The sequence below is a fragment of the Hippocampus guttulatus genome, chromosome 4 (genome assembly GCF_054856545.1).
Source record: "Hippocampus guttulatus isolate MCC_2025c chromosome 4, RoL_Hgut_1.0, whole genome shotgun sequence".
Classification (NCBI taxonomy): Eukaryota; Metazoa; Chordata; class Actinopteri; order Syngnathiformes; family Syngnathidae; genus Hippocampus; species Hippocampus guttulatus.
In genome coordinates this window covers 26,720,288-26,733,975 of record NC_141264.1, presented here as the reverse complement: position 1 = coordinate 26,733,975, position 13,688 = coordinate 26,720,288, and the positions used below count along the sequence as shown (strand labels likewise).

Below are 13,688 nucleotides of genomic sequence, written 5' to 3'. Positions count from 1 at the left end.
GGGCCGTATGTTTGACACCAATGATTTCCGCCCTTAAATTGTTAAAATACATGTGCAAGAGTTGAAAAAATGTTCAGCCACGTTGCTGTTATTGCTACTCAATTTGTGTGGTTGTGCAGAAATCTGAAATCCCTCAACCCCGAAAAAAACGGTGCCCGGCAAAATACAGAAGATATATTCGCCGTATTGAACGCGTTATATGACTAAAAAATGGATTGGATTACTGTGCTGCGAGAGTACGAGACTATTGAACTCAAATGTAGATTCTCTGGGATTTCGTTGAAGCAAGCAGAGGGAGGTCATGTGATTGCGATGACAGGAATTTAATCCATTTCATCAAAAAAAAAAAAAAAAAAAAGTCACTTGGCAGGTCTTTTGTACACAGTGATTGGTCCGACTGCAACCGCCTCTTCCCATTTCGCACCTGCAATTGTCAAGGGTCACAAAAATGAGACCACAGAAACTCCGGTTTGTTATTTTGCACATTAAAAAATAAAAAAATTTAAAAAGAGCCTCAGTAGACCATTTTATTTCGACATTGTGTCATGATACAAACCCGTTGTGGCGAGGGGACTTTGGTTTCCTCGCACTCGCTTGCGACTTCCTGTCCCACAGTCCGCGTCACAGCAGGAACACGCCTGATGGACCCCGCTTGCCTCAGTCCACCTGCCCCCCATCGCACACACGCACGATTGGAACGTAGTTATGAAAAAGTAACATTTTTAGGATTTTACTGTTTTTGTTTTTTACATGGAATGACCCGAGGACAACAAGCAAGTTTGATGCCGCCTTCGAGAAATCAACAACGTTCGAAACCTTGGCCGCCTTTATGTTTGACTGGACCCTTTGGAAGATTCCATAAACTCAAAGTGCCATTTTTTTCACAGAATTCCCGTCATTTGGAAATGCAGCATGAGGAGGAGCACCCGAGGCAGGAGGCGGAGTGGGCGGCGACTCACCCGTTGTTGAAGGAGCAGGCCTTGTTGAGAGAATCCGCCAGCGACGTCGCAGCCGTGGCCTTCAAGCTGCAGGTGATGTAGATCTGAAGAACAACAACCAGGACGTTTTTGGGGGGGGGGGGGGGGGGGGGGACCCGAGCTCACGGGGGGTCATTGTGGAAACGGGGGCTGGAGTTCAGTCAGAAGGTCGGCGGTCTCACCGCGCCTCTCTCGTCCTCCTGAAACTTGAAAGCCTCCACCTCAAACTGCAGCCGGTCGTCCCGCGAGCGTGGAAGGAAGCGGGAGCCGGAGCCCGTCAACTGACTGTCAAACAGGCACCTGAACGAACCGCGAGAGAAAGAGTCAAGCGAGCCGAATTTTTATTTTTTTTTTAATCACGAGATTAATGCGGCACCACGTCACGGCGTATGTTACGTTGCTCTAAAATAATCAAATGTGCTCCAAGTTTGAATAACTGCTCCAAGTGAAAAATGTTCATGTAAAATCGAAATTGTTGTTTCAGTAAATATTTGCATTTTGCACGAAGAAAACGGATTCACGGTTCCGTGTTGATGAGAGCATTAAAATGGGAAAAATGGGAGAAAAAGAAATCAGAGGAAATTTAGAATAGATAAAAATCCGTGATTAACTACGGCTAATTCTGAGTTAACTATGAAATTATACATTTGATCGCGGTTAAATATTTTAATTGTTTGACAGCACTAATTATTATCCTTTTTTTTTTTGCATCTTCAATAATGTATTGCGACATCTGCGTTAATTAGAGTACACAAACAGTGACTCCGGGCTGTGAGCTCAAGATCGATAACAAATGGTGGAGGTGAGCATGCATTTGAATTTCCACAAGAGGAAGAACCCCCCCCCCCCCCCCCCCCCGGCTGAAACCTCCCCATGAGGCCTCATGCCGTTTCTTTTTTTTCTGACTGTGGTACGCGTGTGTAATTTCACTGAAGTACTTTTGCCAATTCTCCAGTTAGGGTTTAAAAAAAAAACAAAAAAAACAACAACTTTGGTCCAAACAAACGCACCCGTTGTTACCCAGGAAGGAGTACCGAGGGACCGTGTCGACGTTCCTGACCACGGTAGCGACGCAGTCGTCCACCGTCACTCTGAGGGGCGTGTGGTGGAATTCCTTGACCGAAACCTCAAACTTCATCATGTCGCCCAGCGTGAACTGAGAAGACGGCCGAGCGACCTGCCAGTCATCTTGAGAGAGGACGAGGACAAGCGAGAGCATCACCTCAAAACGATTTGGCGCCGCGAGCTAAAAGGCACCCACCAGTCATCAGCCTCAAGGAGAAGTAGAGGCTTTCCTCAGAAACTTGAGAATCATTAAACGAGGCCCAGGTGGGATTCAGGAAACCGCTGCTCACGTCATGCTTCCTAAAAACGCAAAGCAAAGTTGGCAAAAGCGGAACCGCTCGAGAGGAGATCCACTTGGACTATATGGGTCAATTGAGGTCACAGAATCGATTAAAAGGCACAAGTTGCGTCGAGTCCCACCTCTGGTAATGACACTGAATGCTGACCGTGACATCTCTGGTCCGGACGATGGGCGTGTCTCCCAGAGGAGAAGGGGTGTACTGCAGCGTGAACACGTAGACCAAGTCGTCCTCGGACATCTGAAATGGAGAACGGGTCAGTTTGCATCGTGCATCCATCCGTCCATCCGTCCGTCCGTCCGTCCATCCTTTTCGTCAGATCCTGGTCATAGGTGCTCCGAGTCTCCGAAGCGTTCCCGGGTCAGCTGGGAGACAGTCCCTCAAGCGACTCCTAGGTCGACCCTGCGACACTTCGTCGGGTAGGTCGTAGTACCTTCGCGGGGAGTCGTCGCGGAGCCATTCAAGATGGATGACCAAGCCGCCGTCTGGATCCTCCGTGTGCAGGAGCTACTCGGAGACCATCCCGGATGACCGAGCTGCTAAAAGTGGACGCCTTACAGATCCTTATCCAAAAGGTTTGTGACCGTTTGGAGTGTCGAAACGTATATTGACTGGTAGACTGAGACTAAAGTGTCCTCAGAAACCAAACAGTTGACAAGTCGGCTTCAAATCAACAATCATTCAGCCATTTTCCTGAATCCATCTGGCCCTGGCTCACACGGTCCACATTTACCTGGAGATTCCCATGCCAGCCGCGAGAGATTCCTTGTGATTCACCCAGCGAGTCCGAGGGCCATCCCCTGGCGAATACATTTTCTGTTTTTTTTTTGGTCACCCCCAAGGCCAATATCCCGAACCTTTTGGGAGTTGTAGTGTATCTCCAATGCCTTCAGGGTACTCCAGGGCTAGTCGGACACATTACAGGGACTACAGGATGTCTCGGAGCGGTTAAGAATAGCTCCCTCCCACCCAAAGGAACCGGATGTGGTGGCTCAAAATATCCATTTCCAAACCAACATCAGTCAAGGTTACCTCGGTATGCGTCAAGTCTCGGAACTTCAGATCCGGTCAGAAACTCACCAGCAGCCGGCTGCCGCACTGGTGTAGCTCCGACTCAAAGATGAGGACCTGGTGCCGAGTGTCTTCGCCGGTGGCGGGACACCCTCCCAGCGTGACATCCGCAGCCTTGACGAGCTGCCCGATCCCCAGGAGATCTCGCTTGGCCTCCACCCGGATCGAGTTTTCCTCGCACACAACCAGGATGGCGTCGGACGCCTCGGGAGGCTTCTTCAGCTCAAAATGCGGCGGGAAGCGGGGCTCCTCTTCCGCCGGGGGATCCGGAGACCTCCAGGACAACGGCTCACGGAAGGACCGCTTCACTTGGTGCGCTGGAGGAGAAGGTTGGCGAACTGCACCTGCGGACGGAGATCGGCAAACTGTGCGGTCTCCAGTGAAGATTCCGTGCCATTAAGTGATGAAGCGGCATTAATACGTTTTGGGACGAACCAATCAGTCGGGGGTCCGTTTTTTGTGGTTTGTCATGCTGAGATATCGTGACATTTCAACATACAAAACATGAATAGCATTAGCGTATCATAATCGATGTAAATGTCAAGAGAGTCGTTTAAATTTTGTACCAAGTCGTTTTAACATTTGTATTTTTAAAAGGAAGTTGGGGGGGGGGGGGGTGGTGAAGAGTCAAATAGTTTATTTTAACATAAAAGTTCTCATTCTTTGAACCGCATTCGACATAATCTCGTGAATTTAGCAACCAGTAAAACGAATTAACATAGTAAATGTGTAAATTGAGGGGTTCGTAGGTTTTGGATGGATGGCTCTACGTTCGGAATGGTCAAAAAAAGAGAGATCGACTTCGTTCGAAGGCAGCTTTTATTTGTCTTTACGTCTGCTCGGCAACTCTCGAACGAACGCACCTTTTTCCGGTAACGAAAACACTTCCTGCTTTTCTTCGCCAATCAGATGCAAGCAACATAAGAATATTTCAGAAATTATTACACAGAATATAATTTAGGTAACTGTACCACAAAATAACATAATGCAAAAATATCAAATGATTACAAAACCTTACAAATGTACCTAACAAGTTTTGCCACCCATCCATCCATTTGACTTTTTAAACAAAATTAAAATGAAATAACCACTCGATTAACACATATAAAAAGAGAAGATTAAATTGTTGTTTTTAATGAAGACTATGGACGACGAATGCAGAAAATATGACGGGATCTGAACATGAATGCTGCTCGAGCTGCGATCGACAGAGTCCGTCAAAAAGCAAACGCGTCCCGAAGCGCCGCTCAGTGAAAGAAGAGAACAGCACAGGGAGAAACTCATCAAAGACGAACAGGAAACCATGAAAAGAGTTTCCGTGTCCGCTTGTAAATGTATCATGTACAAAACGTCATGATTTCAATTGATTTATAAAGACTTTGGAAATGTTTACCTGCCGGCTGCTGGACATTTGGTCTCAATTTCAAGTTCCGGGCGGAGGCTAATAATGCTAATGCTAACGCTAGACATAAAAGTACTTGGATCAGAGTCATGGCGATGACGTTTCACTTCGGTGCGTTGCCTTCTGAAAAGAAATGAAATGGTGCTTTTAGGCTCCTCCCACTGGCTGATTGGACCGCGTCTCCAGGTTCGTGAAATCGGGCGGATGCTGCATTCAGGACGACACAAAAGTGGGAAATTAAGCCTGCCGCCGCTTCAGGGACCTGGGCCGGAACACGAAAGGCTCGATGTGCGAGGTCGACAGCCATTTGGTTTGTGTATTTTGCCAGTATCATAGGACCTATTTCTTCATGGATGCTATCCACTGATAAATCATTTAAAAAAAAGTCCTTGGGGGTCTTTTTCCACTTTGGGGGTCTTTTTCCACCTCCAAATGGGAAATGTCCTAGCTTGCAGTAGTCTTGAATGCAGCGTGAGATCTGCACAGGTTTGAGAATGGCTCTAATATCACGTCATAATATCATGCTTTATAAAAAAATTATATCCAATCGAGATAGTATTCAATAGGCTGTAAAGAATCAAAGTTTTGTGTTTTTGTTGTCACACTTTGTGCTTCAATTCAATGGACATTCCCTTGCTTCTTCTGTTGTGAGCACCATGGCCACTGGGGGGCAGTGTCATGAAGACGTCGCGATAAACCACAGTAATATTAGTCGTCCTTCACGGAGGATCAAGAATATATGCGTGTGATATTATAACATTGTCTGTCTACGAGTTTTGCTCACTGGTCCCATAGTGTGTGTGTGTGGGGGGGGGGGGGGTGCATTGCTTGTTTGCATGAAGCTCAGCTGACTTTCCTGGGACAAAGTTGTGGTTGTTGTACATACAAACACATACAAAGTGTAGTTGGGTGTGTTTAATGTTTACCTTAAGAGTCGACTCCAAGCGGGAGCAGCAATAAACCCTCTTGAAGCCTGTTTATTTTTTGTTTGAAGGATCATACGCGGTGGTGTGAAATATGAGGTGAGATGACGTCATGTTTTATTGAGTAGCTTCCGTCGATGCGCATAAATGTCGTGAAACTCCGACCTATACAACTTTACAGACACGCGCAAACGCACTTTTAAAGGTCAGGCGTGCGTGCTGCTCGTTTTTCCCACAAGCGAGGCTTTTCTTTTGTCTTTTGGGGCATAAATGTTAAAACATGTTTTATGCATCCGAAGATTTGCCTTCATTTGTTCACTTCATGCGGATTGATGAGATGACTCACGCTTGCTCCATGGAGGACACAAAAAAAAAAAAAAAAAAAAAAAGTGATTCAGCGGGATCGCGGACTCACTTGGGACTCCCCCCCCCGCCCCCCCGCCCCCTCGGACCCGGATCATTCGGTGGTGTTGGTTTCCCCAAGACGGCTCGACGGGATGTTGACGCATCGGATGCGCCCGCCTCCCATGGCGCTTTGCACCTCATCAACGTTTCAGGCGTCAACGCGATGACGCAACCCGACTGACTCACAGACGCATCAGTTGACGCTTTCCCCGCCCGCCCTCGTCCGGGGGAAGAGGGGAGGGGGGGGGGCACCGCACGCCGATGAAATATTGAAACATTTAGGAGGGAAAACAGGAAGTTCCCTGGAGCGCCATCAACTTGTCAGCATCCGAAATGAGAAACGACTCGTAGCTGCAAAGAGTTAACACGAGAGCGCCCTCTCGCCAAGACAAAATAGGCCCAACCAAGGCGCCAACTTAGCGCTCGCTCACGCAGCAAAGTCCGACGATTCGCTTGAGTGAATCGTTTCCCCATCAACACCACAAACAAGAGCACCCAAAAGCGAGGCCGAGTGTTCCTCGAAGGGTCTCGCCGGTCCCGGGAGAGACGTCACAAAATTCAGAGGTCAGAGGTCACAAACATGTCCGCGTGGTTTGTTTGTGACATTTTTCTTGAATGTCTCTCTTCTCTCGGGGTTTGAGTCGCTCGGGGCAAAAGCTAATTGTTAGCCTCGAGCTAACTAGTCAAGCGAGTCAACGGGCTTCATTCCATGTGAAATGCGTTGGGACACCCCCCCCCTGACACCAAAGCGACTTTGGAGACTCAATTCGCCTGCGTTGCGCACCGCCGTGACGTCACAGAGACGAGCGTGAAAGTGAGCTGTGAGCTTCTTTCTTTCTTTCTCTCTCTCTCGCTCTCTGTGGCCTCATCTTCCTCACTCCGGCATTCAGTTCCAGCGACTCCTCCCCCCCCGCCCCCCCCCCCCCTGCGGCCGGCGCTCAACAAAGCTGGGAAATTGCGCGTTTTACCTTTTTTACACGTGCTTGTGCGCGGAAGAGTGACTTGCAGGTGAATTTTTGTCAGCCGCGCGCGAGGATGCCGCCCCCGCGCCCCTCCGACGGAGCCGACCCGGGAGCGCCTCGGTCCGGTCGCTGAGCTCCCCGCTTTGGACCCCGGACGCCGGCCTCCCATGCAGCTCCTGCGGCTGCTGATGGCCCTGAGCGCCGCGGGGCTCTGCTGGCTCCTCCTGTGCGCGCTGCGCAGGCACGACCTCCGCCAAGGTGCGTCTCGCTCGCTCGCTCGCTCGCGCGTGCACGCCGACGGCTGCCCCGGCAGCCCCGCATTCGGAGTTGTGGTGAGACTTTTGACCGGCTCAAGTACGAGGGTAGCCCCCCGAACTCTGCCTAGCAACAGCAGGAAAAACAACGCGAACGATTCTATTGATCTACGTCCCCATTGCGGCTACTTGGTCAACATTTTGCATCATTTGTGACATTTTCGGAAAAAAAAAAAATCACCACTTCTTTGTGTCTCCTGTGGGGCGGCGACAAAAGCGGATTTTTCATCATCGATGAATCTGTCGATTAATCGCCGAATATTCCAATGGCATCAATTCTGCTGCGCTTACACCGGTTTGCTTTCTTTTCGGATGGCATCCCGCGGTAGTTGTCGTCACAGAGAGACTTCTTTCTGCAAAAAAAGCGCGTTCCGTGTGAAAATAATGCCCCAAAGTTAGCCAACGTCGGCAAAAACAGGTGAGGTCAAAGCACAAGTTCCGCCCCCTGTCAAAAGCGCATTCGTCATCGAATCAATTCGTCGTCCCAAATAGTCCTATGTGAAAAACTTCAGCATGAGAAACGCGTGCGATATCCGGCGCCCACTCGATTCGGGGACAAGAACGACAGACGCGGGATATCCTTTTATTTTGAAGAGCCACTCCGGCGATTGTGTCTCGCGCAGGTGAGCCGCAGGCGGGCAGCTGCCAAGTGGTGACGCTGGAGCGCGGCGACGGCGGCCACCCCAGACGAAGCGTCGCCCGGCGGACGGCCCGCTGCGCTTGCGTCCCGGGACAAATGGCCGGCGCCACCCGCGCCCGCCCTGCCTGCGTACGCGGTGAGACCGTTATCCTCATCCTTTTTGGCACACGGCAAAAAAAATAAAATAAAATAAAGGCCGACACTGTACTTTCTCGTCTCCGCGAGTCCCACAGGGTTCTGTCCTAGGTCCTCTTCCTCACATATTTCATTGGCTTCATTGTTTCTATGAGTGAGTCATTTCGTCGGCCGTTTGCTCGTAAATTTGGCAGTTTGTCCGCTAGTTCATCGGGGTTCATCGTTTGGCCGCTGGGAACTCGGTTCACCGGGTCAGCGGTTTGACGGTCGATCGACTGCTGTTGTCTATTGTGGCGTAATTGTCTTTACTCTGTTCGATAATTTTCTTTGATCTCTTAGATCCCTTTTCGAACTCTTTTAAAATTCATCTCCAAGCTGTACAATTTCTCATTGTTCAGTCGGGAATAAAGCCCACATAAAAATGATTTGGTGTTCAGTCTCGTCTTTCCAGAGGCAATGACGCCACAATAGACAACAGCGGTGGCTTGCTTAATAGGGAAAGAGAAATAAAAATACATTATTTCCAAGCCACAATACTTCTTAGTGCAGAACAAATCATTTATTTACATCCTGTAACATTGCGAACACCTCCGCCGTACAGCTGTTCAAACGACTCACTAGTGGTAGATTTCAAACTCCAAACCACCATATTGTGCTCTACAAATACCATTCAACTAATTAATCATCTGTCCAAAATGAACACCTAACATGCGTCATGGTAAAGTAGTTACCAATTACTTGAATATCGCCAGGGTTACGATGACGATCAAGTTGGGGACAAGCAGTGGGCACAGTTCTGCGCCTAGCCTCCTTCACGTGCACGTCACCCTTACTTCTCTTCCTGGTCTGATTCTCACACGCTGTATATGTTCCCGCGTGTTTTGATCCTGTGTGGCTCTTAAAGTGACAGTGCTACATTTGTTAAACAAGGAAGCCTTCGCTACAAAGGTCTAAGTAAGGTTCACCTGGTTACAGTTAGTTAGCGTATTGATCAGCCTGTTGGGTCGGTCGGGATTTGGCAGTTGGTTGGTCGGGTTTCTGGTTAGCTGTTGATTTGGGGGCGGACCTTAGGAGACATTTTGGTTGGCTGCCGGTCTGTCGGTCGATTGGAAAGACAGATCATTAGGCTGCTGTGTCATTATGTTGATTAGTTGGGTGGCTAGCTAGCTAGCACGCGTATGTGCCGGTTAGGGGAAAAAAAAAAAGCTTCCAGGACGGGTTGGAGGGGGTGCCGCCCATTTTGTGCTTTCCTTTTTGTCACGCGGCGACGACGCTCGTTGGTCACGCGTCGACGTCGCATGACACTCCGCAACGTGTGTCAGCTGAGGGATGACAAATGTTTGGAAACAAAAACATCTTTGACCTTTTCCGCAAGCGCTTCGTTGGTATTTATGTCACTTTGGCTTTTTCGTTTTGCTGCTAAACAACAACAACAACTAAAAGAAAAACATTTTTGGGACGGATGCATTTTTTCACGTGCCCTCACACGGAGTACTTGTGTGCTCATTTCCTTCACTTTCGAACTCCCGCGTATGCGCCGACACTTGTCCAGTCCACAACGTCGCCCGAATGTGTCCCAATACATTTTCATTCCCCGCAGGCGCCACAAAACGTTTGTCCACATGTTCTTGACTTTTCTCTTCTTGTACGCAACAGTGAGCAAGCATTAGCCTTTGCGAGCCAGCTAGTGCGCGGTTAGCTTGGGGTTAGCTTAGCACGAGTATTGTCAAGAACGCGGTTCCCTTCCTGTCCGGGCAGCCGACATCGTGCTGAGTCGTCAGTGGTGCCGGATGAGTCCGTGTCTGGACGGCGAGGGCTGCGAATTGCTCGTCGATCAGTCGGGCTGGACCTGCAAGCGACCGGGGGGAGGAGTCAAGACCACCACGGTGAGAACACTCGGCTCACCCTTGGCTTGAGAAAGCCTTGAGGTCCACGTGCACGAAAGCCGTACAACCGAGCCACTTGTTTTGTTTTCGGAAAAGAAAGTCGACAGAGTCCCACGGGCTCTGTAAGAGGTCTTTTTTTTCTTGCCCTCATTTTTCTTTTTGGCTTCGTCTACAAAGAGCCATTCAATCGACAAGTCCTATATTTAGTCTTCGTTTTGGCTTCTAGACAAAAAAAAAAAAAAATTGTCTTCGTTTTCATTTTATCCCCACAATGGCAGCCATAAAAATCAACATCTCGTCCCGCAAGGCTCTGTCATTGGTCCATTGCATTTTTGTCCACAAACAAGGTCGTTTTTAGGACAGCAACTGTAACATTTTCTTCTTTTCTTGTTTCTAACCACCCCGTCGGCCATCGATGGGTCCGGTCTGGCAGGTCTCCCGACAGCGATGACGACGAGGACGGAAAACTCCCAACCTGCAACTCGTGAGCGCAGCCAAAACTGCCTGACATCCAAAGCGATGAAAGCGACGTGTCCGAATCAAGTTTGCCTTTTGGGAGATTTTTTCTTTCTTTTCTGAAAGTCAAAGACAAAGACTTCAGAAGACATCAAGTCCAAGAGGACATGTTGGGATATTGGACCTGGAAAGTGCAGAATAGATCAGGTCAACGACACGTAAGGACTATTTATTAGTATGACAATGGTTTCTGCATATCATGAAGTTCGGGGAAATTTATCCTTTTTTTTTTTGGACAGGTTAAATTACAAAAAAAAAAACCCCAAAACAAAACAGAATAATCAGTCAATCAGTTGCTTTGAACGCTGGTTCAAAGCAAACACGGTGAAGCTGCGTTTCGCTGTCATGCTGCACGCAGGTGTGAAGTCAGCCCCAAAGGAAAATGCCTTGAAAATCAAGCTCCACGCTCCTCCTGCCCAGAACTATGATTAGTCTTTTAGAGCATTTCAATGATCATTGATCAACCCCCCTCCCCCCCCCCGCCACACACACAAATCGGGCTCTTTTAGTTGTTGACGCTAGCAAACGACTCCTTTGCTTCTCAACATCTTCAATTCTTCCGTTCTTTTTTTTTTTTTTTTTTTTCAATGTCTAAAATTTGTTTGCCTTGAAGTGATCTTTTGTAACTTTGTGAGGCACGCGGATTTAGCTGCTGTCAGAAATAAAGCTGCCTCGCCTTGCCCAAAGATGAAATCATCGAAAAGCGCCCGACGTTTCGCGTTTGTGTTTAACTGTGTCAACAAAGTGTCGTGACGTCTCTTTGGCCCAGAAAATCAAAGTTGGACGATCAAAAACAGACTTTTGGCGGAAAGTTCGTCAGATCGGCACAGGAAGAAGGCAAAACGCCGCCGAGCGAGTGAACGGGATGAAAAAAAAACCCCCGAAAAAACAAAAAAAGTCGTCACGTGACGAAGCCAAAGTCACGTGTCGCTTTCATCGGGTCACCTCGTTATTCCTCCGGAGGTCCAATTAGCCCCACGATGGCGACAAATGAAGCGATTGGCCGGCGCAAAGCCGCCAACGCTCTGGTGGCGTGTACAAAAAAAAAAAAAAAAAAGACGCTAAAAATAAAACGTTTCATGCTAATGGTGCGGCCAAATCAAACTGGGAAAAAGTTTGCAAGTTGTAATCGTTACGCCGGTGGCACGCAAGCGCGGCCGTTGTTTGACGTGGCGCCACAACACAGACGCAGCCCCCAAGCCACTGAACGCACTTCTGTTGATATGGAGTTTTTGTTTGTTTGGTTTTTTTTTTTGTTAAACTGGCTTGTGGCGAACATATGGAGACCGAACGGCGAACCAGCCGGCCCTCCCTTCGCGAATTTGGCTCGCTTATGCCATCAAAGTTGTTTTCCGGCAGCACAGGCTGCTCGTACACGTAACAAACGGCAACTCGCCACGAAATAAAAGACTTGGAAAAACAAACGAGCTAAAATCAACAAAAACAAAATGGGGCAATCTTAGTGAAATTCTGCTTGTAGGACGACGAGCTGAATTCTTTCGACCAAAAGTGGAATTGAACAGTGGTTCGCCTTTACGCCGCTGAGAAAACGCGTGTCGGAAAAGTTTCATGCACAAAGCGCCACACTTTTCCTCCGAATGGGAGCCGACGTGGCGAGCGGCCTCCCGGTCGCCGTTGGACGCCTCGGCGCCGGCCAATCTTTCCAAAATGGCTCTTCGTTCACACGTGCGCTCGCCGCCGTCGGGCTCTGCGCCGGCAGCGCCTGCATGCGACAAAAGGGCTCAAGACATTCATCATCCCTCCTTTGATGGGTCCTGACGAATGTCTTGAGCCCTTTTGGGCTAAGGCTAACTCGCGCCAAAAGACGGAGGAAGAAAAAAAAGGCTGCGTCTGGATTGTATGTTTGTAAAGAAAGAAGCACCAATGGCAGTCTGAAATACTCAGAGAGAAATTTGAAAGGATGAACAGTCATGAGAAGAATGTGAAGAGAAGACGAGATGGAGCAGCCCGGCTGGCTCACTGATGGGCCTGCGTGGCGGCCATCTTGGGAGGGGCAACGCAGGGGCACCCGTCTTTTTGTTTGATACAAGCAGCCACCAAAGATGACAATATCACATATTTAGCAACAGGTACGCCTTGACGACGTACTTAGCTTCTCAGCAGATTATTATGAATTTGATTTTCAATAAAATTGCGGAGGAAAAAAACCCATTCACGATGTGAGCACACATTTGGAAAACTTCGCCGCTCAGTGAGGTAGGGGCGAAAAAAAACATTGACATACTTTTATGTATCGTTGTATTACCCATTTGGGGGAAATCAAGAATAATAGGCTGCCTTTTTACATATTAAACCTATTTGGAAGCTGCCATTTCCCCATCCATTTTTTTATGCCGTCCTCACACAAGTTCCAGCTTTTCAAAATAGTTTATTCATGAGGATGTTGTTTCATTAGCCCATGATGATCCGCTGTTTTACGTCACAGTCACGTTTATCTCCTGAGACGTCTGAGGAAGCTTCAAAATATTTTCGGCGCACAAGTCAACCATTTGTTGTGAGCTACAAAGAAAAAACGTCCACAGAAGTACAATGTGTGGCATTTAGCGCCATCCAGTGGTTAACTAATAGAATGCAATAACCTAATCTCGAAGCGCGTGAGAGATTTTGCGAGACGACCGCCGATTTCTAGGCAGGCGGAGGTGTAAATAACCCCCCCCCCCCCCAAAAAAAACTTCTACTTTTCCCTTAAGTGAGGACGTATGTGTCAGAAAGATTAGCGATTAATTCACCTGCAATTACCGTTCATAGAAAATGTTACGATGACGTGATAGAACATTTTGAAAGAATTACAAATAATTTTTTTACACTCTGTCCCGTTAAATATGCAATAATGTCATCCGTGTTTTTTTTAAATTTGGGTCTGTTGTCCCAAAAAAAAATAAAAAAATCACCGCACCCTGCTGGTCCAAACCAAATGCGTCCATTGAATAAAAGTACAATAATAATAAAAAAAAAACGTTGTCAGGTCACCCATCATTAAAATACATTGCAGTTAAAAGAAAGCTAATGAAGTCCACTGTCAAGTGTATAATGGAGACTTCACACATAATATAATTTTCATAGAGACAATCA

At 48.0% G+C, this 13,688-nt stretch overlaps 2 protein-coding genes across 3 annotated transcripts; one reads left to right on the top strand and one right to left on the bottom strand.

Moving 5' to 3' along the window:
* Positions 1–240: 240 nt before the first annotated feature.
* LOC147207027 (zona pellucida sperm-binding protein 3-like) lies at positions 241–4,908 on the bottom strand. Its single transcript, XM_086109811.1, has 9 exons — positions 4,806–4,908; positions 3,422–3,756; positions 2,463–2,581; positions 2,239–2,342; positions 1,988–2,165; positions 1,160–1,277; positions 960–1,042; positions 557–666; positions 241–424 (listed from the first exon to the last, which is right to left on the bottom strand). Exons 1-9 carry the CDS (start codon positions 4,903–4,905, stop codon positions 360–362), a joined length of 1,212 nt encoding a protein of 403 aa, XP_085965937.1. The 5' UTR covers positions 4,906–4,908; the 3' UTR covers positions 241–359.
* Positions 4,909–7,145: 2,237 nt separating this feature from the next.
* On the top strand, positions 7,146–11,180 carry LOC147207026 (chemokine-like protein TAFA-5). 2 transcript variants are annotated; one of them, XM_086109810.1, is made up of 4 exons: positions 7,146–7,362; positions 8,042–8,194; positions 9,952–10,079; positions 10,513–11,180. In XM_086109810.1, the coding sequence occupies exons 1-4, from the start codon at positions 7,272–7,274 to the stop codon at positions 10,528–10,530; spliced, it is 390 nt and encodes a 129-aa protein (XP_085965936.1). In that variant the 5' UTR covers positions 7,146–7,271; the 3' UTR covers positions 10,531–11,180. The 2 variants fall into 2 exon arrangements, with proteins under 2 accessions (XP_085965936.1, XP_085965935.1); XM_086109809.1 differs by having other exon boundaries at positions 9,952–11,180.
* The last annotated feature ends 2,508 nt before the right edge of the window (positions 11,181–13,688 follow it).

What these genes read in the sequence shown, in the direction of transcription:
- LOC147207026 (XM_086109809.1), top strand. Translation starts at nt 7,272, where the DNA reads ATGCAGCTCCTGCGGCTGCTGATGGCCCTGAGCGCCGCGGGGCTCTGC. An exon ending in CAGGCACGACCTCCGCCAAG is followed by an intron (nt 7,363 to 8,041) that starts GTGCGTCTCGCT and finishes TGTCTCGCGCAG; the next exon opens with GTGAGCCGCAGGCGGGCAGC. An exon ending in CCGCCCTGCCTGCGTACGCG is followed by an intron (nt 8,195 to 9,951) that starts GTGAGACCGTTA and finishes CTGTCCGGGCAG; the next exon opens with CCGACATCGTGCTGAGTCGT.
- LOC147207027 (XM_086109811.1), bottom strand. Translation starts at nt 4,905, where the DNA reads ATGACTCTGATCCAAGTACTTTTATGTCTAGCGTTAGCATTAGCATTA. An exon ending in GCCTGCTCCTTCAACAACGG is followed by an intron (nt 667 to 959) that starts GTGAGTCGCCGC and finishes GATGGGGGGCAG; the next exon opens with GTGGACTGAGGCAAGCGGGG. An exon ending in AAGTCCCCTCGCCACAACGG is followed by an intron (nt 425 to 556) that starts GTTTGTATCATG and finishes TGACAATTGCAG; the next exon opens with GTGCGAAATGGGAAGAGGCG.